Source organism: Ambystoma mexicanum, chromosome 5q, assembly GCF_040938575.1.
Source record: "Ambystoma mexicanum isolate Mex_15411 chromosome 5q, UKY_AmexF1_1, whole genome shotgun sequence".
NCBI classification, from domain to species: domain Eukaryota; kingdom Metazoa; phylum Chordata; class Amphibia; order Caudata; family Ambystomatidae; genus Ambystoma; species Ambystoma mexicanum.
In genome coordinates this window covers 1,012,890,414-1,012,917,747 of record NC_090933.1, presented here as the reverse complement: position 1 = coordinate 1,012,917,747, position 27,334 = coordinate 1,012,890,414, and the positions used below count along the sequence as shown (strand labels likewise).

The 27,334-nt window shown below is 47.9% G+C and overlaps 1 protein-coding gene across 5 annotated transcripts in view; it reads left to right on the top strand.

Annotated features, from left to right (window-relative positions):
• The window catches only part of CSMD3 (CUB and Sushi multiple domains 3), a 3,270,409-nt gene that overhangs the window by 827,309 nt on the left and 2,415,766 nt on the right, over nucleotides 1-27,334 (top strand). For all 5 annotated transcript variants that reach the window (XM_069621531.1, XM_069621530.1, XM_069621528.1 and 2 more), the window contains exon 5: nucleotides 22,250-22,457. In XM_069621531.1, the coding sequence (XP_069477632.1) occupies nucleotides 22,250-22,457 (208 nt within the window). The remainder of the gene's footprint in view (nucleotides 1-22,249; nucleotides 22,458-27,334) is intronic.

Here is a 27,334-nt window from a genome sequence, read left to right as displayed (position 1 = left end):
TCCTGAGTTTGGTTTCGATGCTTGGGTACCAGACATCCACACCCCTCCTGCTTCCGTTTCCATGGGCTTGCAAAGGGTGTGCCCAAGTGACAGCAAATTACACGGTGACATTGGACTCCCATGAGCTGTTGGCCAGTCCATAGTCAATACTGTGTAGACATTCATAGTGTACATTGTTGTTGGACCTAACTATGCATGATGGTTTGATATGTGCCTCTACTTACATATGTTGCTCATGTTTTGCAGGTATTTCACACAGTTCTTCACACGGGCATACTCTCTGGAGTCAGACTACATGTCGGTAGATGTGCACTGACACTTTTGCGTGGCGCCATCACTGTACATCTGGACGGTGAGGACATACCAGCAGAATCAGGTAATGAGACTACCATTGATTACATGCATTGTGTCTTGTTTGGGTGGGCTTTAGGGTGGGTTGGTGTGTAATTTGATTGAAATTACTCTTACACAGGTGTGTAGTAGTGGCTCCAGCGCGGTTAGCTGTTCTAGTGCGGCTATGTTCCATTTGGGGCACTGCTATTTGTGACACCGGTGTCATGTTGTGATGGCCAGTTTGTTTGCTCTCACATACCATGACATGGTGTCCTCAGTGGCGGGACTGTGAAGGGAATGAGTGACATGGCAATGTTGTCATGTAGTGAATCGCCTGTGGCAATGCATATTTGATTGATGGAGTTGTGTCTTTTCGTTGTGATGCATTGCTGGTGTATGTGTAGGTAGGGGTGCACACATAGTGACACTTCCATGTTAACAATCTCAGGCTGATGTGTATCTGACAGTTTATTGTCAAGTAATTTTGTGACATTGTCAGGTAGTGTCATCATTGATTGTCAGATGGTATGTGCCAGAGCAGTGTGCACTAGCCAGCACTGTGATTCCTAGGTGAAGAAGTTGGCCACCAGTTGCGTACGGGCTGCCTCCCCCCGTGCCCTTTCCCCTCCCATGCGCAGCGGGCGTGCATGTGGTTGTGGATGTGGGGGCACCACCATGTCCACGGGCAGGCCCCGGCGTATTGCAACGTTGTGCAGGACACATGCTGCCACTATGATCCTGCACACTATTCGGGGAGCATATAACAGCTGCCCGCCAGAACGGTCAAGGGAGCGAAAGCGTGACTTCAGCACTCCGAATGTGCGCTCCACTATGCCCCGTGTTGCAATGTGGGCTGTGTTGTACCTTACCTCGGGTGGCGTGGTGGGGTTCCGGATTGGGGTCATCATGTGGGGGCTGATAGGGTAGGCACTGTCCCCTGCGGAGGTGGTGATGGGTATCATTAGTGGTGTTGTGTCATGATCCAGTATCTGACATGCATGCATGTGCAGTGGCATTCATGCTCACCAAGCAGCCATGTATCTCCATGCTGGCCAGCCTCTAGGTCCCGGCATAGGGTAGACATTCTGTAGATGAAGCTGTCGTGGGTGGACCCGGGATAGTTGGCATATACTGATGTGATTATTCCCTTGGCATTGCATACAACTTTCACGTTGATGGAATGCCAGTGCTTGCGGTTTCTATAGATGTGCTCTGTTGCCCTGGGTGGACGTAGAGCCACATGTGTGCAGTCAATTGCACCAAGCACTTTGGGGAATTGAGCCACACCATAGAATTCCTGGATGCACGTCCGCCTTTCTGCATGAGTCCTGGGGAGATATATGTGCCTGCGGACTGATGGCCGTGCAGTGATGATGTTCAAGACCTGGTGTAGGCAGCGTGACTGCGTGGCCTGTGACACACCACCCACTATGGCACTTGTCCGCTGAAAGGATCCAGTGGCCAAGAAGTGCAGTACATTCAGGACCTTCTGCAGGGGGCTGAGTGCTTGGGAGCACAGGGTGGGTGATGTGAGGTCATCCTCCCACTCACTGACCAGGTCCAGTATGATGTGTGCTGGAAACCTGTACCTCCCATACACCTGGTCATCAGGCATCCCGAATAGGCTGGTTCTGGGTGTGAATATTCTGGCCCTGACTCTCCTCCTCCTCCTCCTTTGGTAGCCCACTGCCACTGCTGCTAGGAACGGTATGTTCATCCTGGCATCTGGCTTGTTTATTGAAAAGTGCGCAAATTAATGCCTTGCGCGTGTTCTAGGCGAGCGTGTGACCCTCGCACCCCTGGAATCTAGTTCCCACTCCAATAGCGTGTGGAAATTCCCACGCAGCAGGCATACAGGTGCGCTGTCGTACTTGCGTGTGTAAGTGGCCGCGCACCCCTGAAATACACGTACATAGGCCAATGGCGTGTACGCGCACTTTTGGCCAATTACACGCGATGAAATACACGTACATAGGCCAATGGCGTGGACGCGCACTTTTGGCCAATTACACGCGATGAAATACACGTACATAGGCCAATGGCGTGGACGCGCACTTTTGGCCAATTACACGCGATGACACTCTGATGTGCAGTATTTCCACGTGTGCTCCGTCATCACGTGCTGAGTGGGGAACGCCCGTGCGGATCACGTCAGACGCGCTTACGCGGTGAGGGACTCTGGTCCAATAGAATCGCGTATGCGTGCTGACGCACTTACGCGCTAAGGGCCTTTCCTCGGATTTCACGCTGACGTGCAGGAATTTCACGTGCCAAATCACTCCGTATCAAGCTGGCCACCCGAAAACACACGGAACACCACGCTCCTGCCCAGAAGGCCGAGTTACTGCCCCCCCAGTGCCCTGAGCAGCCTCCCACGTGCTATCTGCTGCTGCCTGCCTGCCTGCCTGCCTGCTGCCACCGTGCCCTGCCATTTGGTGCCTGCACATCAGCCATCTGCAGGGGTCCAGTTGCTGTGTCCACCCCTGCTGGAACTGAAGACTCCCAACTGGGATTACATCGCTCCACAGCCCAGCCCCAGGACCCAGTTGCCCACCCACACCTGCCTCTGGGGTTGCCATGTCGGGCACTTCCACATCTGGCACCAGTGGCTGCCCCAGAGGGGCAGAGGGGCACCAGCTTCACTGCCACCGAAGTTGGTGTCCTGGTGGAGCATGTCCTGGGGCAGTATGATGCCCTCTTTGGATCGTCCCGCGCCAGCAAGGAAGGACGGGAGAGGATCTGGGCCGACTGTGTGGTTGCCATCAACGCGGAGGGGGTGGCAACCCGCAACGTCCAGAAGATCAAGAAGCGCTGGGAGGACTTGAGGTCCAGGACCCTTGTGAAGGCCCGGCGCCTCGTGGAGGGGGGCCGGGGCCGCATGAGTTCCATCCAGAAGAGGGTCCTGGAACGCGTACGCCCAGCGCTCCACGCCCAGGTCCTTGAGAGGGAGGCCCGTCTGGAGTTGAGCGGTAAGTGTGCAAGCATTACTGTGTGAGACAGGGCATGTTGCGGTGTGCTGGTTCTATGATACTTGCCTGTATGTGTGCCATGGGCCATGTATGCATGTATGTGTGCAGGGACATCATGGTAATGCATGTGCGACCAGTGATGTGTGACCCACATGGTTGTTGCATGTGTTGAAATGCGGCATGGGGAGCCCTATGCAGATTTAGGACATGAGAGCATGCCAGTCTCTGTACCTGGACATGGATGGGGGTGAAGGATGGGTGCTGATGCCAGGTACATATATGGTAGCCATGTCTGTGTGCCTGACCTGCGTGTCTGTGACTTGTGCATGCCATGGATGCATGACACATGTGTGTGACAATGCACAGATTCAGTGACGCACCCAACTTACCCTTGTTTCGCCTGTGTTCGTTGTGTTTGGGGCCAGATGGATGTGACTGAGGTGAAGTGTGTGCATGTGATATGCATGAGCCATGATGCATGTGAGTTACATATCATTGAATGTTTCAAGAGTCAATTGGACATGCATGGAAATGTGCATGGCATGCACCATGCCTGTTACTGTGTGTGTTTTGCCTGGACTGACCCATGTGTTGTGGAGGGACATGATGGAAGTGTACTTTGACAGGGGTGCTCATCTGCTATTGCTTCCTGTCTAGGGGACCATTGTACAGTAGCCTGATGCTTGTGTCCTTTGTCTCCCTCTACGCAGCGGCTAGTGAAGAAGAGGGCGGAGACGGCGCTGTGGAGCAAGGCGGCGGGGATGCCCCCACTGCTGCAGCGGAAGGGGTGGGTGAGCCCCCACAGGGGCCTGCTACGGCGGGAGATGGTGAGGAGCCATCCAGGTTGGTGGTTTGCACAGAGGAGGAGGAGGCCGACACTGGTGCACACATGGGGCCTGGTGGGAGCATCCCTGCTGGTGCAAGTGGTGCAGTCCAGGGCCAGGGGCAGGAGGCAGCACAGGTCACCGTGGAGGTGCCTGTGCATGTCGCTGTCCCTGACCCTGTGAGTGCACCACCATGCACCAGCAGGGATGCCCCGTCCCAGGCCCGTCCGCAGGTAGAGGGGATGTCCATGTCAACTGACTCCCCTCCACCTGCGGCCGTGGGGACCCCTGGCCGCGTGGAGCAGGTCCTGATTGGGGTCGCGATGCGCACGGCTGTGATTCGTGATGACGTGCGTGCTTCCCGGGAGGAGCACGCACGTCATCACGAAGTGCACCGTGCCGACGTGGCCCAATTGGGATCGGCCATGTTCGGGGGGTTCCTGCATGTGTTGGCCAATCTGACGGCCCTCTCCTCCTCTGTGCAGGCTATCCACCGGTCGTTCTCCTTGCCGTCTTCCGGCCCAGATGCCACCATGGCCCCCTGTGGACCTGCCCCGACCAATGCAGCCAGCTCGGTGGGGATCCCATCCCTGCCACAGTTGGGAGTCGGAGGTCCAGCAGGGGTGGACAACACAGCAAGTGGACCCCAGCAGATGGAAGATGTGCCGGCATCATCGGGCAGGGCACGTGCACAACGGCGTCGGTGGTTACCATCAGCCTGGATGCCGTCGTGCTGGCAGAGGCAGTGGCGTCGGAGGCAGCAGCGGGCTCGACGTGGGAGGCATCATGGCTCAGGGCCATCAAGATCAGAGGGGCAGGCATCGGCCGGAGGGCAGGGCAACCCTGGCATGGCGGTGTGTTCCGTGTGGGAGGAGTTTGGCCAGCGGATAGGTGCGGAGCGGCAGCGGGCGGAAGAGGAGCGGCTCGCCATGGCCAGGGCGGAGATCTCCATGCGTCGGGCATTGAGGCGGGCTGAGTGCCTCGAGGAGGCTCGCAGGGATTTTGGTGAGCACATGGGGTTGTCCCTGCGAGACCTCGGGGCCAGGACTGAGTCCCGCCTCCAGGACATTGACATGGAGTTCGAGGATGCCCTGGCCAGCATCACCAAGTGAGCCGCAGGACTAGCCCGCTGCCTTTGTATATAGTTTTTTAGTTAGTTAGTGCTAGGTTTCCTTTATTTATTTTTATTATTTTGGACCGCTTGGACAATGGCCACTTTTTTGTACATATTTTTTTAATTAGTTAGTATTAGGTTTCATTTGTGGTGTTGGGCTCATGGACCCTGGAACATTCCTGTATATATTGTTATTTTTTGGGAGATACATTTTTTTAATTTCTTATTGTTTACACCATGACGTAATGGTTTTTCTTTGATTTCCTACTACATGGTTTTGCTTTGGACAAATTCTATTGATTTTTTAATCCTTTGTTTTTTGGTTTATCATTTTTGTTCTCGGACATGGACCTTTTATTTACTTTGCCACATAGTTGTATGTTTTATTAGTTTACTTATTTTTTGTTTTTAATACATTTTTATATTATCTTACACTGTGTCATTTTCTCTTTGGTTTCTTACATGTCATGATATGGGTTTTGACATTCACTTGCACCCATTGTGTATGTGTGTGTGACGGACATGTGTTCTTTTGCATACTTGCCTTTGGGGTTGTGTCATGTGATTGCATTCACTATGTGGGTGCATGCAATCCTTGCCTGGGTGTTTGTGCTGGGTATGCTGGCCATTACTGCCATGATTGTGTATCGTCAGGACCTGGGGCCAGGGGGACATGGGTGGGGGCCTGGTGGAGGGTGTCCCTGGTGGATGGGGGGTGGGGGTGGTGGGAGACATGGGTGGGGGCCTGGTGGAGGGTGTCCCTGGTGGATGGGGGGTGGGGGTGGTGGGAGACATGGGTGGGGGCCTGGTGGAGGGTGTCCCTGGTGGATGGGGGGTGGGGGTGGTGGGAGACATGGGTGGGGGCCTGGTGGAGGGTGTCCCTGGGGGGTGGGGGGTGGGGTGGTGGGAGACATGGGTGGGGGCCTGGTGGAGGGTGTCCCTGGTGGATGGGGGGTTGGGGGTGGTGGGAGACATGGGTTGGACATGGGTGGGGGCCTGCTGGCAGGTTCCCCACAGTGCTGGGGGTGGGGGTGGTGGGAGACATGGGTGGGGGCCTGGTGGAGGGTGCCCCTGGTGGATGGGGGGTGGGGGTGGTGGGAGACATGGGTGGGGGCCTGGTGGAGGGTGTCCCTGGTGGATGGGGGGTGGGGGTGGTGGGAGACATGGGTGGGGGCCTGGTGGAGGGTGTCCCTGGTGGCTGGGGGGTGGGGGTGGTGGGAGACATGGGTGGGGGCCTGGTGGAGGGTGTCCCTGGGAGGTGGGGGGTGGGGTGGTGGGAGACATGGGTGGGGGCCTGGTGGAGGGTGTCCCTGGTGGATGGGGGGTGGGGGTGGTGGGAGATATGGGTTGGACATGGGTGGGGGCCTGCTGGCAGGTTCCCCACAGTGCTGGGGGTGGGGGTGGTGGGAGACATGGGTGGGGGCCTGGTGGAGGGTGTCCCTGGTGGATGGGGGGTGGGGGTGGTGGGAGACATGAGCAGGTGTGCAGGGTAGTTCCCTGTGGTGTGTGCTGCCTGCAGGGGCCGTGGAGGGTGTACAGGTAATGCCTGGGAGCACACAGTGTGTGGAACTTCCCGCGCACCCCTGAAATCCACGTAGCCGGCCATATCGCGTGTGGAACTTCCCGCGCACCCCTGAAATCCACGTACCCGGCCATATCGCGTGTGGAACTTCCCGCGCACCCCTGAAATCCACGTAGCCGGCCATATCGCGTGTGGAACTTCCCGCGCACCCCTGCAATCCACGTACCCTGCCATATCGCGTGTGGAACTTCCTGCGCACCCCTGAAATCCACGTAGCCGGCCATATCGCGTGTGGAACTTCCCGCGCACCCCTGCAATCCACGTACCCTGCCATATCGCGTGTGGAACTTCCCGTGCACCCCTGAAATCCACGTAGCCGGCCATATCGCGTGTGGAACTTCCCGCGCACCCCTGAAATCCACATACCCGGCCATATCGCGTGTGGAACTTCCCGCGCACCCCTGAAATCCACGTAGCCGGCCATATCGCGTGTGGAACTTCCCGCGCACCCCTGAAATCCACGTAGCCGGCCAAATCGCGTGTGGAACTTCCCGCGCACCCCTGCAATCCACGTACCCTGCCATATCGCGTGTGGAACTTCCCGCGCACCCCTGAAATCCACGTACCCGGCCATATCGCGTGTGGAACTTCCCGCGCACCCCTGAAATCCACGTACCCGGCCCTATCGCGTGTGGAACTTCCCGCGCACCCCTGAAATCCACGTAGCCGGCCATATCGCGTGTGGAACTTCCCGCGCACCCCTGAAATCCACGTAGCCGGCCATATCGCGTGTGGAACTTCCCGCGCACCCCTGCAATCCACGTACCCTGCCATATCGCATGTGGAACTTCCCGCGCACCCCTGAAATCCACGTACCCGGCCATATCGCGTGTGCAACTTACCGTGCACCCCGGTATACACGCACACATTTATTTTTTCTCTCAGCGCGTGTCTGTGTTTGTGGGTACCCCTTTGTACGTCATTTGTCCTGGAGGGCCACAGTATTGGACATTGATCATGTCTGTATATAGGTGCTATTTGTTGGCGCACCTTTTAGCGCACATTTCTTGCAGGCGCAGAGACGCTACCGCCTGCTTTCTTGTGGCGGTCGTGTTTGTGCCTGTTTGTGCCTGTGCGCTGCTTTGAGCGTGCGCTTTTTTGCCCTATTCTATTCCATTAATACGTGTTGTATGCGAGCGTGTGGGCGTTCCGCGCACTTGCCTCCTAAACTTTCCCCGTGCCGCCCACATTCTTCCCCATTCCGAGTGTTGTGCCCCATTTTATTCCCCATTCCGAGTGTCCCGCCCTGTGTTCCGCCTACTTTAGAGCTGTGCGCTGCGCTCGGAGTGATAGCGCAGTGGCCGTGGCGCACGACGTTGGTTGACCTGTGCGCCGGCCTGCGCCGCACGCTTTTTCCGCGCACGTCCTCTGCTTTTCTTGCGCACGGACTTCCATGAATCGACGTGCGCTGGTTTCCCTGCGCTTTTCGCTAATTTTCGGCGCAGCGCACGTATTGGCCCCTCTGCGCCGGGATTTTCGGCGCACATTTATTCCATGAATCGGCCTGCTGATGTTCTCAAAATATCCTTTAATTCGAAAAAATAAAAAGATGATAATGTTCTTTATAATGATACATTCTTTGTGTTTTATCACACAAATTATATTTCAAAACTCTGCGTTAAAGTCACACAAATGATGCTTCTTCTCTCCTCACAGTGAATATATTTCCTCTCTCGACACGTATTTCCCCATTGTAATTTGCAATGGTTCATCAGGAGAAAAGAGATAATTTCTGTCCTATTTGTTACATCTTTTCTGATTAGGAGTTTGTCCAATAGGTAGTTTTAACAGCAAAGTAGTAATTCTGTTTAGTTTGCCTGTTCCACTTGTCACTAACATATGCAAAGTGCTATGATACCTATTTTGCAGGTCTTGTACTATTTCTCCCACCATTATTAAGCATTGTGTATTTGGAAATTTTAGATTTTACCCCCCTACAGGAAGTGTTACGTGAGAGGTGGATTGAGTGTGTAAGATTTTAAAAGATTGCTTGATTGTTGATATTTTGGCCCCGGTAACCTATAATAAGATCTAACAGCAAATATGCCGGGTAAAGCTCATACTAGAGCTAAGGAGACTGCGACTAGGGGAAAAAAACCCTATGGTCCACATACTTGCAGGAATAAAGGAGCCAATATTTCAAGCACCGATGGGTCCTCATTGGATAAAGAGGCCCCTGGGGCTCAAAAAGGGCCCCTAGACGCATATTTTCCTGCAAAACTTACCATGGTGACACCTATTGTACCATCAACTGACACAGAGTTGCAGGTTGATGGCAGCACCTCGGCTCTGGATTTGTATAATGATTAATTACTTCAACTATGCTATGCACTGCAGAGTAGTGCGCTGCAGCGAGCACCAGTGTGTGAAGTTAGGGATTGATACCCGGAGGTGGTCGTGGTTGAGGTAGCGCAGAGTAAAATAGTGGGAGTGCAACTGGAGCAGGGACTTAATGTTCCAGAGGCACCAGATCTGCTGCTCCTGTTGATAACCATCCAAGTAATTACACATACATCCCCTGAGGTACAGGAGTGTGTGGAAGGGGCTGTCCCCCAGGAGGGATTGGCCCCACTGCAGGTTGGCTCAGTGCCCCAGGATTCTCAAAGGTTATCTGCCAGTCCTAATTTAGTATATGAAACTGGGACCAATTTTGACTCTGAGAATGAGAAGTCGAGTGTCCACAATAGCTCCACTGAATCTCAGAGCACTAACATTCTACAATTTGCAGTTAAAATACTGCTTCAGTTGTGTGGGGAAATGCATGAGGACGTAAAAAAACAGGGTGAAGCAATACACACGCTGAATAAACTTCTGACCAGTCGAAGTGATGGGGGGCCTTACCCTTGTTTAAATAAGGACAAGGTAAAACAGGGAGTAGTGGAGCCGAGGAATACTCGCACCTCAGTGAGGGGAGAGATTATACCGAATGCATCCATAATGGGGCAGAATGGGAATAGCTTGTCAATCCCTATTACAGCTCCTGTGAACACGGAGACGATAAATCCTTCTCCCGTTTACCCCTCTAGGAAACAGCGACGAATGGTCAAAAGTTTGCAACAAAATAATCATAAGAAGAAAAATAACACAGACTCGACGGAAGAAAGTGTTATTGCAGTTGATAGTCAACCATTAAATTCTACCTTGCGTAATGAGAAAAATCTGCTATCTAAAAAGCAACGCAAGAGAGCTGCCCGCAGAAAGCAAAGGTACGCTCAAATGGTGGGGACTTTGACTAGCTGGTTGGTTGGGGAGGGAGAAGGAGATGGGAAGATTCCTACTATGGAAGCTTTGATAGCAGATACAGATATGCCGGAGCAGGTAAAGGACAAAGTGCTGATCACCCCTCTGACCTGGCAGGCCCTACCACCCCTCCCGTCATCAGCAGTTAAGGTACTTGCACCGCTGGACACAAATAAATTTACCATCACCGCAATTAAACCAGCTACAAAAAAGGGCTAGTTAAATCGCCCTGTTTTGTTAGACTTGTTCAAAAAGATCCCCTCTCTGAGAATGCTCAATTCAGGGGACTTTGAGTTTGTTGAACCTTTGAGGAACCAAGCCTCGGGGATTTCCAGGGTATATTGTAATCTCCCTGAGACCGCTGCATTGATACGGGCAAGTTATCAGTCTTTTATCCATCTGGGTTATAAGCTTGATAGCCTGGGGATGGTGAAATTGGGAGTTGACAAAGTCCTGGGCTGTAAATGTGCTGAGGTTGTTATACAGCCGGAACGGGTAACCAGCACGAGTAAGTCTGGGGTTAACCTGGATGACGCCCTGGGCTGGAAATGGTTACAGAGGATGATTGCCCAGAACTGCTCTGCAAAGTGAAATCTAATGATTCTGAGTTGGAATAGCAGGGGTTTTTCCCATTGGATCCAACAATAGGGGTTAAGAGATTGCCTCACCACATGCAATTTCTTTGTATTGCAAGAAACTTGGGTTACTTTTGACTTTCTGTTGGATGGATATATAATATTCCAAACACCAGCTTTAAAGGGAGACCGGGGTCGACCGGCAGGTGGCCTTATGATTGGTATCAAACACAATCTTGAACACAAAGCTATTGTGCTGGGCACACCGGGTGGTAATCTATTGGCTGTAGAAATGGTCATCTCTGCTGAAGCAACACAGGTCAAGAGACTCCTAATACTGAATGTATATGATTCCCCGTTCTGGGGACGCGACGGAAGGGCTCTTGGAGCTGCTGGATACCACATTGTCAAATTGGTGTCCACTGCTAACAGATAACAGACAAACTGATCCTCATTTGTGGGGACTGGAACGCCAGATGTGTCGACCGGAAAAGGGCTGGTTTATATGCTAATGTTGTTGAACGTAGCATAATGGTCCAGAATCGAGCCACAGAAAGAGGAAATATGCGGCTGAACTTCTCGCACGATTGGGGTCTCACCCTATTGAATGGTCTCACTACTGGAGATCAGCCGAGAAACACTACTTGGAAAGCGGGTAATAAAAACTCCACATTAGACTATATGGCTGGAAATTATGGTATTTTAGACAGGGTTTTGTCCTTGAAGATCACATCTAATGATTATAGTGATCATTCGATTATGGCACTGGATTTGGCTAACACCGAACCACACGAGAGAATTTTAATGTGTGGTGGGGTGGGGACCAACCATGCTGGTAATAGAATTAGTTGGAGTTGGAAAAAGATCTACAAGATAAATATGACACTGTTCCCTAGCGTTATGGTTGACCGCTTGCTTTTTAGGGAAATTGACCCTAATGCCATTGAGCAGTGGATCCGTAAATGGTCTCATGCAATTGGCAACACTATAATCCCTGCATTGGCTTTTGGGAGTACTAGACACAAGAAAGCTTTTGATATTAACATCCGTGATGCTAAACGTAAAATGCGACAGAGCATCCGTGCTATTACTGCCCAGGGCCATGTCAGGGAAATGGGTAATGAAATTCAACTAAAAAGTAAACAAATTAAGGCCACATATAGGGCTTGGCTAAGGCAATACCGTATGACCCTGAGACGAACGGCTTGGCAACAGTGTGTCAAAAAAGTAATATTGAGAGATAGTAGTGAGGTTTGGAGGTCATTGGCCCTAGCCAAGGGGGACAGGGGTGTTAATATACTTAACCATATTCCCAGAGAGGTATGGGTGTACACATGACGGAAACGTTTTTTAATCTGGAGACTCCTCTATCTCAGCCCGAATCAATTGGTTAGTGCCATTAAGCCATAAGATATTGGTGGAAGCCATTTTAAAATTGAAGGGATCTAGAGCGCCAGGACCAAATGGACTGGCCAATCTGGTGCTCAAAGATGATCCAGAACACTGGGCACAAATTCTATTAATTTTGTTTAGCAGAGTCTGCAGAACCACGAAAATACCATCATCATGGCAGCAGTCTGTGCTTCTCCCTGTTTATAAAAAGGGAGACCAAACTAAAACACAAAACTATCGATTACTATCGATGTTGGACAGCACAGGCAAGATTTTCACATCACTGGTTCTTAAAGAACTGCAAAAATGGGTGGTCAAAAATAATATTCTTCACCCAGCCCAGACAGGTTTTCATCCAGGCTCTGGAACAACTCACAACATCCGGCTGTTAGACCAACTAATACAGACTACCCAAAATCGCAGAGATGCGACCCTATATATCGCTTTTGTAGACTTTAAGAGCGCATTTGACCAGGTTGACCGACATATTCTATGGAACAAATTGCGAGCATTAAATTGCCCTGGGTGAATAGTGCATGTGCTTTGGTTGTTACACAGTAATAATTATGCAAGAGACCGCTTGGATCAAGGAGGGAATATTACTAATCCTATACTCATCAACAAAGGGGTGAAACAGGGTGTGTAGCTGCACATACCATATATATTCTGTATACTGCCGATTTGCTGCATCATATGTCGGGAGTAGCGAACTGCCCACCTAGGATTGGCAACTTATCTATTGCAGGAATGTTGTACACGGACGATTTAGTTCTTTTTGACCGTACGTACAAAGGTATGAAGATATTGCTGGGTGAGTTGAATACGTATGCCATGGAACTGGGCTTGACCATCAACTTGGAGAAGACAAATTTGATGTTGGTCACCAGGAACACGGTAAACCGGGCCCTTATGGATACAGCATTTGGTGTCATTGATTACACTGAGACCTATCCATATTTGGGTCTGGATTTTTGCGATAGGGGTGATTATGTCGCCATTAGAAATAAAAAAAACCCACAGAGCTAAGCAATTAATCTTACAAGCGCGCAAATACGCAGGAGAACATGCCGGGTTTTCTTTGGTTGGTATTCGACTGTTATATATGCACTGTTTTGTTCATGAAATGCTTTATGGTTTGGATGCATTGGCAATGCAAGATTTTTTGTGGTTGGATGTGCTAGAGGGACTGTTCTGGCGATCATTACGGTGTATGGGACCTTCTTGCTTCATGCAATATTTGAGATTAGAGCTTGGTCTAATATCATTAGGGAGGATGGCGAGGCGGGCACGAGGGTGTTTCTACCTTAAAGCATGCTCTGAACCATCCTGTACACTATTGGAAACAGTGGGTCTCAATATGGCTAGTGAAAGGGTTTTCCTGGGTAGAAATTATCATGAGTTGAATGAAGACCTTTTTAAAGATATCGGTTGGAACTATGAATCAACTATAGCCAAAACATCTAAATGGTACATCCATCTGAGGAAAGCCTTTAGAAAAATATTTGATAGATGCGACTGGTGTAATAATTATACCCACCTAGCCAATCTGAAGGGTTGTGAGGAAGTATCCCACGTGGTACATCGATATTGTAAAGTACAACCGTATATATTGCTTAGTCCGGATCCGGTACTAAGGACATTTATATTGAGACTACGTACAAATCAACTCCCATTACGTACAATAACGGGCAGTCGTCTGGGTTTGGGAACTGAGGAACAATATTGTCGTATTTGCACTCTTAAATCGCAAAGGGAAACAGCTAGACATGTTCTCACCCAGTGTATTAAAATGTGCAAAATGTACATGAACAACTATGGCCCATTTGTGAACAATTATGAAACTATACTCAGTATATACTCAGGTATTCTGGGATACCTGTCTGAATCCGAAATCACTATCTTTACAAATTGCACTGTGGCGAGTATGGAAACAAGTGACAACCAGCTTCATATAGACCCTATTATATGGCTTAATCGTATACAGACATAATGGCATTGTACAAACCAGTTAAATAGGCTTATTAATGGTGGGCAGTCATAATTTCAAAAAAAATGTCGACAGACAAAAATGTCGACAAAAAAATGTCGAAAAAAAAAATGTCGACTTTCGTTTTTTTAATTATATATTTATTTTAGGGGTTCGGGAGTTAAAAAAAGGGAAAAATTAAAAAAAAAATTAAAAAAGGGGGGTTGGGGGGAACCCCCCCATTTCGAAAAAAAATGCATTGAAAAAAAAGTTGACATTTTTTTTCGACATTTTTTTTTCGAAATTTTGACTTTCGACATTTTTGTTGTCGAAATTATCACTATGAACCGTTATTAATCAGAGCCTATAGTTTGCTGTGTATAGATGGTCTACCCAAATTTGACGGAACACAGGAACATCATCTAAGCAGGCAACACGTAAATCCTCTGATCCTAGCAAATAATCATCAGGGTATTATTTTGCCAGATAAACTGCTGCATGATACGTTGAAGGTCACTAAAATAAGTTTCCAGGATTTTTGTGGTTAGGGCCATGAATAGGTATAGGAGCAATAATCATCAGGGTATTATTTTGCCAGATAAACTGCTGCATGATACGTTGAAGGTCACTAAAATAAGTTTCCAGGATTTTTGTGGTTAGGGCCATGAATAGATATAGGAGCCACTGAAGTATGTTCATTTTTACCGCTGTCATTCACCCATAACACAAGAGTATTTGGAAGACCCAATGGTTTAGGTCAATTTTAATGGCCGTCAGGGGAGGTTCATAGTTGACCGATGTGAACGCTGCCAGATTTCTAGGGATCCAGACCCCCAGGTATGAAATCCCTTTTCGCTCTACCCTTACTACATACGGTTACTTTTATCTAGGCCCGGGTCTGTGGCCCTGATCGGCATTATTACTGATTTCGATGTGTTGATTTGAAGACCTGAGAAGGTCCCAAATCTGTCAATGAGAGCGAACAGTGATTGGAGCGAGGAGGGAGTGTCCCCCAGATACCACAGTGTGTTATCAGCAAATAAGGAAAGTTTGAACTCAACTTCCCCTCTTTGGATACCCTGTATTCCCTAATGTTTTCTTATGGCTATCACCAGGGGCTCCATCGTGAGTGCTTTTAGTAGTGGGGCTAGGGAGTGCCCCTATCTCGTGCCTCTGGTCAGTTGGAAGGTGCTGACAGTTCTCCATTAACCTCTACCCGTGGTGCCCTATATATCACTCATTTCCGGATATTTTCCCAATTCCCATCTTTTCCAGGATAGTCATATATTTCCACTCCACCCTTTCAAAAGCCTTCTCTGAGTCTAAAGAGAGGAGACATACATCGAGGTCGACCTTCTGGGCATAGTGCGTTACATTTAGTTTCTTTATAATATTGTCTGAGCCCTGATGCCCTTTGATGATGCCAACCTGGTCCTCATTGGAGCAGGGATGGCATAACTCCCTCAAGTCTCTTTCCCAGCACCTTGGCCAAGATTTTTACATCTGTATTTAGTAGGGAGATTGGGCGGGAGGAAGAGCATTGTGTCGGGTCCTTACCCTCTTTTGGGAGAACCACTATGATGGACCCCATCATTGATTCGGGCAATGTCTCCTCTCCAGGACTCTGTTGAAGATTCTTGTCAGGTACTGGGCCAGAGTGTACCGATGTAGCTTGAAGAATTTAACTGAGAACCCATCCTCGCCCAGTGGCATGCCCCCTTTCATTGGTTTTGATCACCTGGATGACCTCTTCCTGTGATATTGGAGTGTCTAAATCATGGGTAGTTCTGCCAGGAATTCAACTATGTGCGATTTGTCGCCGTTAAATTCTGACTGATATAAAAGTTTGTTGTATTGTCAGAAAGTCTCCTTCATACTAGTGGTGTCATAGTGCGTGGACCCCCTATCAGTTCTCGCGACCCTAACCATCTTACTTTTCTGGACTTCCAATAAATTCCAGGCTGGAATCTTATCTGCCGTGTCACCCTTATCATAGTATTTTTTTTTTTGAGAAAGTGCAATTTCTTCTAGGTTTCGTTCAGCAGAAGGTCTTTTAACTCTACTTTATGGGCCTCCAGTGATCTCATCTGGTCTAGGGAGATGAAACTGACTGGGATTTTTCCTGGTTGGAGCTCTGCGATTTGCCCCCTAAGGAGATCTTCCTGTCTCTGCCCCTCCGTTTTTTTTGGGATCCTATCCATATTAAAACTCTGTGGATTGTAGCCTTGAATGCGTCCTATAAGGTATGTGTGCCCACCTCCCTGTTGTTGTTGAGCTCGAAATATTCTATACTATCTGCGAGCAATGCATGGGCAGTTTCCCTATCTTTCAGGAGAGAGTCATTGCATTTCCATCTCCCTGGCCGTGGGTGCCCACATGTGTCTCCCACCACTATGTGAACTAAGCCGTGATCCGACTAGGGTAATGGGTCTACCCGGGAGTCCTCAACATAACTAAACAATGAGCAGTCTACCAGGATGTGGTTGATCCTTGAAAAGGATTCATGAGCTTGTGAGTAGAATGTGAAAGGGGGATCTCCTGCAACCAGAGGGGTTAGTGAGTCCACCAATCCCAAATCCATGTAAACTTTATGGAAGTTCCGAGATGTGGTTTCAGTGCGTTCACCATTCCCAAATCCACGTTAACGTCATGGAAGTTCCAAGAGGTGGCTTTGTCTAGCTGACATGGTGTCTCCGTGCCCATTCTTTTCCTGTCTCTAACGGGTTCGAGTACCATGTTAAAGTCCTTCCCCAAAACATTCCCAAAATGTTATTTGGCCTTTGTTTGGGCAATAGATCACTCCCAGTGTCAATGGATTCCCCTTGATCTCTCCTTTAACACATAGGTAGCGACCTTCTGGATTCCCCTTGATATCTCCTTTAACACATAGGTAGCGACCTTCTGGATCCCTCAGTGACGCTTTTACCTCAAATCCCAGAGTGCTTACCATGACAATGGCTACTCCTCTCTCTTTTGATGTAAATGAGGCCTGTTATACCTCTCCTATCCTCCCCCCTCAAAGTGCTGGTTCCTTCTCCCTTACCCAATGCATTTCCAGGAGTAAGAGCAGGTTGAGCCTGACTCAGTAGAATTCTCGGGTCACAAGTGATCTCTTCGTCGGAGAGTTGACTCCTCTAGCATTTAGATAGCCCACCACCAGGGCAGGCAACGCGTTAGCCATTAGGATTTGGGAGGCCAGATCCTTTTGTGTGTTCTTTATAAGTTCCACCCTCAACCCATGATATAGACACTGCTGCTTGCGGGCCTGAATGTGCACTTTGCAAATAACACAGAACCACCAGAACTATAAACCCCAACCCCCAGAACAACTTCCATCAGCCCTATGTTCCTTTTCCTGGGACCCTCTGCCCCTTCCCCCTAGTCCCCTGACCAGTTAATGCCCAGACCTATCCCTCCTTCCTCTCCCCTCACTCCCACAACCTCCTTCCCCAACTTTCCCTTTGGGTTCCTCCCACCCACCTCCCCGACATCCAGTCAGGCCCTTCACCCATTTTTGGTCCCCGACTGAACCACCATGGTACCCGGTCACCCCAGGTCAATACTTGAAACTGATCTTTTCATTGAGCCCCCCGTGTCTCCTTGGGAAGACATCAACCTTTCCATCCCCCTCATTCAGATCATTTTGCCCCATGGTAGGAGGATGCGTCCCCCTATCTACACCCTCAGCAAATCTGTGCTGCCCCCCCAGGCCACCACATATGTGGTATTATCCCCCTCCAGCCCTTCTGTGGTTCTCCTTGAGGTTTGACACCACTGGTCTAAACTTGAGCACCATTTTTTACCATGTTTTTTTGTATCTAAATCAATTACCACCGTGTGGTGGCCGGGTGTTCATTTTCTTAACTTTCGTCGAGTCCTGGACCCTTCTCCTGTTCCTCAAGGACCCTCTTTTGGCTCCCTCTTTGGCGGCCTCCCCGGAGAGTTGTCTTTGTCCATTCAGTCTTTCCATGGGTTCCCGGATCGCTCCCTTAATATCTTCTTCAAAGATCAGCTTAAATTGCTGGCCCATGTACTCAAAGGTCAACGAGAATGGGTATCCCCACCGGTATCGTATCCCCTTTTCTCTTAGCCATTGTGTCAGCGGGGCACATATTTGCCTTCTGTGTAGGGTAAATGAGGAGAGGTCTTGGATGATTGAGATTGTTGCGTTGATATATGTGATGGTGGAGGACTTCCTGGCTTCCTCTAAGATCTTTACCTTTTCTGCATAGTAATGAAAGCGAAAAAGGATGGAGCGTGGTCCTCCAGCTCGACCGCCGGCCCTGTGCACTCTGTCTATGGTGGGTTGATTTGTTGCTCCATCCCGGAACAGTAAGCAGACTTTTTCTTTGACAGCTTGGCAGATGTCTCTCGCTGTCTCTCCCTCCACATCTGCAAGGCCAAAGATCCTGAGGTTGTTTCTCCGCTCCCTGTTCTCAAAATCATCCATTTCAAGGGCTTTCTCCTTATCCCTCCTCTCCAGGGCTTACAGTCTGGTGTTCATCTGTGCTTCAAGAATGTCCACTGGAGATTGGTTGGACTCCAAACCTTGGATTCTGTCCTCCATCTTGTTCACTTGCTGATCTATCTTGTCCGCCCGTTGCTCCATTTTTTCAAGTCTATGCCCTATGTCGGCCCGCATTTCCCAAATTTCTTGCATCAAGGCTGCAATGTCTTTTTTGGTAGACATAGAGTCAACTGCCTTTTCTGCCATCCCCCTGGTGGTCATGACTGCTGATTGAACCAGGCTTTCCTTGTGGAAAAATTCCTGTAATGCCACCTTACAGCTCATCCAGGCGAGCTAGCTGAGCAGTGGGGGCCAATCCCCTACAGGGGGTGGGCTGTGTGTGGACCCTCCTGGGCAGTTTGGGGTTAGAGGCGGCCTGGAGGTGCAGTATAAGATCATATGAGGGAGGGACTGCGCTGCTGGATACCACAGATTTATCCTGGGTTTCAATCCTGTTATGTCCTCAGGGTGTTTATGGGTGCATCACCAATGTTAGAGGTGTCAGGGGTGGATGGCGGGGACCCTTCTTTTTGTCTGGTTTGTGGGCAGGGATGCGGGAGGGCACCCCCCACACTGTTTCCTCTCAGGTCCGGCGGTCTGGCACTGCTTGCTTTTCCTTCTGTTGACCCTGAACCGCTTCCCCTGCAGTCGGTTGTAAAGCTCCCTCCTTCTCCCCATTAGGGCTCACGTCACCCTTTTCCACCTGTAGGGTACCGCTGCGTGTAGTTTTGTGGATGATGCTGGGCCCTGTCCAAGCCCTGTTCCTGAGGTTTGCTTGGGTTGGTGGGCCAGTCTGCAGCCCTTTAGGTTCTCCCGGAGCAATTTCATAGGGCCCTCTCGTTGCTGGCGCACTCTCCCCATGTTGGAGAGGTTCAAGCATTTCCCACTCCCTAGTTTGGAGGGGAGGGCTGCAGTTTCCCCACTTTGGCCCTCTGGTGTTGAATGGCCGACCTCCCTCGGTTCCCTCCGCCTGGTACAGTGCTTCCAGGCCTCAGGCTGGGTGGTTGACATGGGACCTGTGGGTACCGCGGGACCACGGCCAGCGGCTTCCCAGTGGGCCTCAATAACGGGGAGGGCTAGGGGTGGCCACTCACTGCCTTTTTTGGGCTGCTGCGTTATTGCGCCGTTTCCTCCTGAGGCTGATGGACGTTCTGGAGGTCTGTCGTCTCTGTATCAGGAGTCATCTGTCATATCTTCAGCCTTGCCTGGAATTTGGGTTTCTGATTGTGCCCGGGGTGTTAAGGCACCAGGTGAGATCCACTGGATACCGATGTGGGAGCTTATAGGGGGTGCTCAGATCCCTTTTAAACCCGATGGTGACAGAGGAGCACAGAGAAGTCAGCAGAACCCTGCACTACCTGGTGGCCAATCCAGAAGATTTGTTTTAGGGATCTTTTTCAATGGACCAAGAGAAGAACAAGAGTGAATCGCTAACGATAGTGAGTTCCAAAGATGGGCACAGGGAGATGGAAGGAACGAATTCATGAAGCAACATTTGGTGGGCACGGAAGAGTCAAGAAAAGTGAAGCATGTCAATGATTTTGAGAGGGCTGATATGAAGAGATGCAAGATAAGGTTGAGCCAAAGCATCCATACATTCAAAAACAGGACAAGCCAACTGGCATTCAAAACAATGCTGGAAATGAAGCTGAGGTATATTAGAAAGATAAGGAGTCATATGAGCAGAAATGGGAAGAAGTTGCTATTTTGGCAGAAAGACATAGAGAGAGCAACAATAGTGTGGACGTGGTATCATGATAGACTGAAGTAGAATTTGAATAGAACAAAACTTGAGATGTCGAATTTTCTGTATATTATGTAAGTGAAAGCAAAGAGATTGAACCACTGTAGCAATCTGAGCCTAAAAAGAAAACGGCATTTCAAAGAAAATGCCTAGGTTGTGAGCCTAATGTAAAGGGGAAAACTGTAGTGAAGACAAAGATATGAAAGGAGGACCAAGACTTTTGGATGGAGCAGGAAAGAAAGAATATCTGTTTTGTTAGGATTTAGAAAGGATTTAGACAGAGGAAAGACTTTATGAAAACTAGGCAAACAGAAAATCAGACAAGCTGAACTCAACTACTCAAGCAGAAAAGGTTTGATAAATAGAGTCTGTAAATCAGGGAAATGTCACCAGAATCGTGTGTCATCTGCTTATAGATGAACCTGAAAACTAAAGACATAAATTAAGGAGAATAGAGAAGATGTATAGAAGGTGAAGAACAGAGGCCTTGGGAGCACCATCAAGAGAGGGCAAAAAGCAGGATCCTTTCCAAATAACAAGGAAAGTAGCAATTGCAAGGGTAACAGTTAAGGCAATCAAGAACTAAACCTGACAAACTCAAGGAAGAAATCTGCACTGAAATCTGATAAAATCAGAATTGAAGATAGCCTAATATTGTGGCAGCGTGAAGAACGGGATCAGAAACAGAAAGGAGAGTCATTTCAGTCAAGAAGCCCCAGCGAAAACCAGATTGTTGAGTAGAAAGTATACTGTGACTATCGAGATATAGCAAGAGATGAGAGTTGACCAGCCTCTCAAGATGATAGACAGAGAAGAAGAGAAATAGGACAAAGGTTTACTGTGTTGGAAGCATCTAGATGTGGTTTCTTGTGCCAGGGGATGACGGTTGCAACTTTGGGAGGACTGAGAACAAAATGTAGGGTGAAAGGCACAACTGTGTCAAAAATGTATGTTAAGGTTATTACATTGGGGGATGGTCATAATTCTACATATGGTTCATACAGTGGTGCAGCAGGGAGAATCTCGAGGCCACTTGGGATTCATAAAAACGAAGCACCAGACACACACCAGCCGTTACCACTTGATAAGTTAATGTGGTCTTTCTGTTTTGTTTAGCCATATACAAATTCCTTGTTTAATTCAATTTAATATGTTACATTGTGTATAATTGTCTGAGTACATTTTGGTGCTTGTGAGGACTGCTATTCAGCTCAAAATACTGTTATTGTCTCAGAAAATGTCAATACAACATTCTTGTTGTTAATGATTGCCCACATTATTAAGTAATAGGGTGGTTGTGAATTGGAACGTGATTTGGTAAAACTCATATATATATATATATATATATATATATATATATATATATATATATATATATATATATATATATATATATATAAAATAAAAATACTTCATCTGTTTAAACTCTGTTTTGTCTCAGTCTTGTGGTGCCTTTCTGTAGACAAGCAGATAAACAGAGGCTAAATGTACCTTGTTGATCAAACGAATAGATTATGAACTCAGGGAATGCTAACTGCATCTTAACAAACCCAGATAGTTGACTCTTGTGACCATAAACCTATCCTGTTTGGAAGGTGATTGGACTCACGAGGTTCCAAAAATAATACCGGTGACTGCGTCCCATAAGGAGTGCAGCATAGGGCTATCAGCTGGTAACGGCTGGTGTGTGTCTGGAACTTTGTGAGGACCCCAGAGGATAAAGAGAGATTTAAAACATGTTTTACAATAGGAGCTAACAGAGGATTTGATAAGGAAGCGGTGGATGTATAAGAAGGCAGTAGGATGTGTACAAGAGATCAAAGATGTACAAACATATTTACCTTTGATTTGAGTACAAATATGTTGTTTTGGGATTAATCAGTGTTTTTTCAAAATGTGTCTTGCAATTTTAAAACAATCCTTTCGTCTTCATGTTCAAGTTATAGTGCATTTGGTGTTATGTAAGAGTGTCTCACACTATGACTTTCAATTTACTTTCACAGCTGCAGATTCCTGTGGCGGAACTATAAGAGGGCCCAGTGGCATCATTTCCAGCCCCGGTTTCCCAAATGAGTATCATAACAACGCAGACTGCACCTGGACCGTTGTTACAGAACCTGGTGACACTCTGTCACTGGTGTTCACCGATTTTCAGATGGAAGAAAAATATGACTATCTGGAAATAGAAGGTTCTGAGCCACCAACAATTTGGTATGTGACTCGGGCAAATTAAATTGGGACTGGCTTTTCTTGCAAGATGTTTTAGTGATTACTTTTCTGTTGTTTTTAATTGTTTTATTTGAAATGTGCCTGCAACAGCCTCTTAAACTTCTGCCCTAGACGGTGCCCCTTTCTCCTGAAAACCAGAAAAGAACTGGAGAACCCCATCTCTGACAGTTTCAATCAGCCTTGCTCCTGCCATACAATGCCAACTATCATCAAGAATCCCTCGTGCTCCCCACAATCCTTCCACCTCCTTGGACCCAAAACTGCATCGTTCTACGAACATGTTGAGCTCTTTGTTGTTACCCAGATAGGTTTGATTTATCATAAACCCCAATGCAAATATACATATATTCAAATGGAAATTTCAGGAGAAATGATTCTGACATATCGTTAGTTAAATGTTTTATGTAGTTTCCTATATTCTTCCAGTGCTGTCACTTCTAAGTAATATGGACATTAGGGGTGGACAGGCATAGAACTACAGGACGGATTCATCCCAAACTACTGAAGAAAATTGAGTAAAAATGTTTTGCCCAAGTTGTTTCTTATTTGGTCTAAATAGGTCCTGCGGTTTTAGCGCTAAAGCTGTTCACAAATTGCACTTTCTTTTTCTGTCGGACAATGAATGGAAGTAGGCCGAAACAGCATTTTCTTTGTTTTCTTATAACTTTTTGATTTTTAAACTAATCTTTCCAAAGATTTCCAGTTTGGGGATGGGGGGTTTTGAGGGGGCCGTGTAAAACATTTTGTTTGGAAAATATCATGTCAAAGCAGTGTGGGATAGCTGCCCTCCGGGACCATGGTCTTTATCAGATGATGGAGTAGTGTAGCGCTCGGGTGCAATTGGTATGTGAGCTACCAGAGTGGTTTGCACGGGTTGGCTGCATTCTCATGCTAAGTGTGGTGCAGTGGATTTGAGAGATAAGTGTAATGTGCACAGAAAGGAGGGTAGTCTCTGAGTCTGCAGTATGGCTGCTGTGGGGCATGTGTAAGAGATTATGTGTTCTGCTAGGCTGATTATATTTTGGGGTATAGCTGCATTCTGCCAGGCTGTTGAGGTATTCTATGAGCGATGTAGGTATGTGTGCAGCCAAGCCGAATTGATCAAAGGGGTGTAGATGTGTTCTATAGTTTGTTGATATAAACTGGAGAGTGAGCATATTGGTAGGAAGAATGTCTGTGGTTATCGGAGGGTGGCCCCCCTATATGTGATGCTTTTGGAGCTCAGTGCACCGGCCATGTCTGCCCTGGTGGTTCGTGGAAGTGGATTTCAAGAGAGGTAAACAGGCCAGTTAAGAAAGCAAGATCTTTTTCTGCTTTGCATTCGATTCTTTGGTGGGTGCTGTGTTTTTAATAAAAGCAACTGATATATCAGGAAGCACTGAAGAGGCCTCCTTAACAAGGTGTGTCTTTCTCAGTTTCTGCTTACCCAGCATAGGGAGATTTGCAAGCAGAGTGGTGGGCCTTTGACCTCAGCAAGAGTCACCTCCAATGTGCCCTCAGAGTGGGTAGGGAATAGCTCCCTCCTCTGCCTTGCAAAACTACTTCTGCACCTTAATGGCTAAGGGCTTTAGAAATGTCAACTCTCCCAAAACAGGTCCACATGAATTCTTCCTTAAGACCTGGATGGTCCTAAAGTTAATCAAATAAGGGGCGGGAGATCCCCACTTTTACAACAAAATGGCAAACTGGACTGGAGGAAAGCAAGCCTGCATTGAGGAGTCCAATTCCTGCCCTTGTGAAAAGTGCCTCATGTCTTGTGAGTGCTTCTCAGTGCAATAAGTGGGGGGCACTAGGAAAGAAATAGGAGCACACAGGAAATCAAAATGGAGGATCCCTCTCTTCCTCCTCTTTTGCTCTGCTTATCTGTCTAAACATTTCCCTTTCTCTAACCATGCAATACAAAGTCTCTCTGGTGTGTAGCCCTGCTATGTGAGGCAGGCCTTTGTTATGTACTAGGCTCTTCGAAACTGGGATCACTGGGTGACTTTAGCTGGGAGATGCCAGGCCTGCATGACCTTACTTCCCAGAGAGTCAACAGAGTTAGGCATATTGCACTGTGTCTGATTCACTGGAATGCAGGTAGTCAGCTACCTGAAATCCACATAGCCTTTAAAAGCGTCTTCCAGTGTTATGCTGACGACACACAGCTCTCCTTCAAGCTTCCATCCTCTTCCTCCTCTTCTTCCTCTCTCATACCTGACTGCCTGACTGCTATTCAGGCATGGTGCATGTCTAGTGATCTCTACCCTAATGCCAGTAAGACTTTGATTCTTCTCATTGGGACACCTGTGCATTATTTCCCTCCCACTCTCTGGCCACCCTCCTTGGGCCCCCTCAGCCTCTTGTGAGGCTACAAACCTTGGCATCATCTTTGACTCTTCTTTCTCCTTCTCCCCTCACATCATAGCCCTTGCCAAGAAGGCCAACTTTCAGCTCCACCTCCTCAGAGGTATTCTCCCTTTCCTCACCTTCCCTCAGAAGTTCAATGTCTCCAGAGCTCTGGTCCTCTCTAGGCTGGAATTCTGCAACAGCGTTGTCCTCAATCTTCCACTTTCCTCTCTTCACCCACTCCAAGAAATCCAAAATAGGACTGATAGATTTATCCTTGGCCGCAAGCCCAGGGACCACATCTCTCCAGCCCTAAATCTCTCCACTGGCTCCCAGTGGCTGCAGGGATCAAATTCAAGACCCTCTGCATTATCAACAAGGCTTTCTGGGGTCTGCAACCACACTATATCCAATGCTCCCTCTCTAAATACCTTGCGGCCAAAGCACTTCTGTCCTCTAGCTCAAACTCTCTGAAGACCAGTTGTTTCTCCAAACAGAGAGTGGGGCGCATATCTATATCTTCGGCAGGAGCTTCCCACTTGAATGGCCTTGCTGCCTCTCTCAGACTTGAGCCGGACCTCCTTAAGTTCAAAAGTGACTCAAAACCCTGCTTTTCTCTTCTTCCTTCCCTCTCGCCCTCCTGCACTAATCCTCTGTTTTCTGTTGTGACTGGTGGCTTGGTCCCTTATGAATGTTAGTGGGCACCTGGCCCCTCCTTGTTCAGTCTGCCTCAGCATCTGCCCAACCAAGCACTGCCTTTTCCAGGTCCCCTCTCTGACCAACCTTATCGTTACCCCCCCTGAGTCTTGTCCACTCTCCCCTCCCCTGCACTAGATATTTATCCCTGTCATCCGCTGGCACTTGCCTATCCCTGGGCTCTCCATAGCACTTGCCTATCCCTGGGACTTCCTGCCCTTGCCTCCCCCATTACTCGACCACCCACCCTCCCCCTCACACTTCTTTGCTGCAGCACTTGCACGATCCAAATGTCACAACGCCTAGCAAGACTGTTATTAATTCTTGTGTTTCTTTCTTTTTTTTTGTACATGGTTTATTACAAACCGTATACACCATAAAATCCATTACATAAATCCTATACGTCATAGAAAACTCAACACCATACGACACATATAAATCAGTCAATATAAAATGTATCACATTAAAAAAAAAGAAAAAATCCCTTCAAATTCCATTCCCTGAGGCCCCCAAATCAATTGATATGATCTAATTAATCATTTGTGATTTCTTTGAAAAGTGCATAACACTAATTAAAAGAGAATTAGGATTACCTTTTAAAATATATCACCAAAACTTTTCACCATTTAAATGGGCAATTTCATATGCAAATCGACAAAGAAATGCCATCCTAACTTCCTGTAGCACCGGACATGAGACCATCAGATGTTTCAATTTTTGAAGAGGATTCCCATAAAAATTACATATTGCACTTTTCCTTTGCCCCTAATGAATAAAACATCCCCAGTTTGTAATAAATTGAACCAAAATCTCATAAATGTGCCTTGAAGTGACTATCCGGACCTTCTTTCAGGTACCCTCAACAGATAGTTTTTTGGGCTCAACACTTATTTCTTTGTATGACTCTTAATCCAATCTTGGTCCATAATATTCCTTTTCACCTGCTCTGGATTGCTCATTAGCTCCTCAAAAGTCACCTCATATTTTTCCATAATGTGTTGGCAATTCTCTTTGAAGGAGTAGAAGGGTTCCCCCTGCATACTTTCCATCTGCCCTTCCATAAGTGCATATAGGGTGTTTGGTTCACTTACAAACAATTTCCGATATAATAGCAAAATCCTCAATTGTACCAGGGAAACCAATGAGTTCAGGCCCAATTCAAAACAAAGCATAATTATGGGCACACAAGTTGTTAAAGACAATGCTCTCCTCCAACTTACCTAACTCTAGTTTCTCATAATTGCTAGTTATTTCAAGACCATATAATTGCAAAGGGACCACTTTTCCTGTGAAGAATGGCACTTGGGGCTGCAAGCTGGAGCAGAAATGTTTTTCCTAATGTAGTACATCTGGGCCACCTTTAGCCCACAGTGTCGACTTACCCATATGTTGTTCCATTGGCTGGAAGTGTCCAAATCATACATGTTTCACTGTCTGAACAACAGATAGCACTGATGAATCCATTACCCACTTGAAATGCACCGATGTAGGTTTTCTACCCATATAGCACAAACACCAGACTTATTAGGAATCAACAGCAAGCTATTCACTTTTACATATTCTTCAAAATAGGTCAAAAGTCTCTGCAGGCCAATTGATGTTGTTACTATGAGCAAAAGATCATCTGTGTGAGCCATTCAAAAACAACATTCCCCATTTACTCTCAGGGGTAGAAATTATGATTCTTTCAAGAATTCACCAAGGTTAGCAAGATATAAGTTAAAGAGTTATGGGGCTAGTACACTCCCCTGCCTCAAACTATGATTTGTCTTTATAGGATTTGTGACCTCTCCATTTAGGTTTAACCTCCTTTTTACCACAGTGTCACTGCGTAA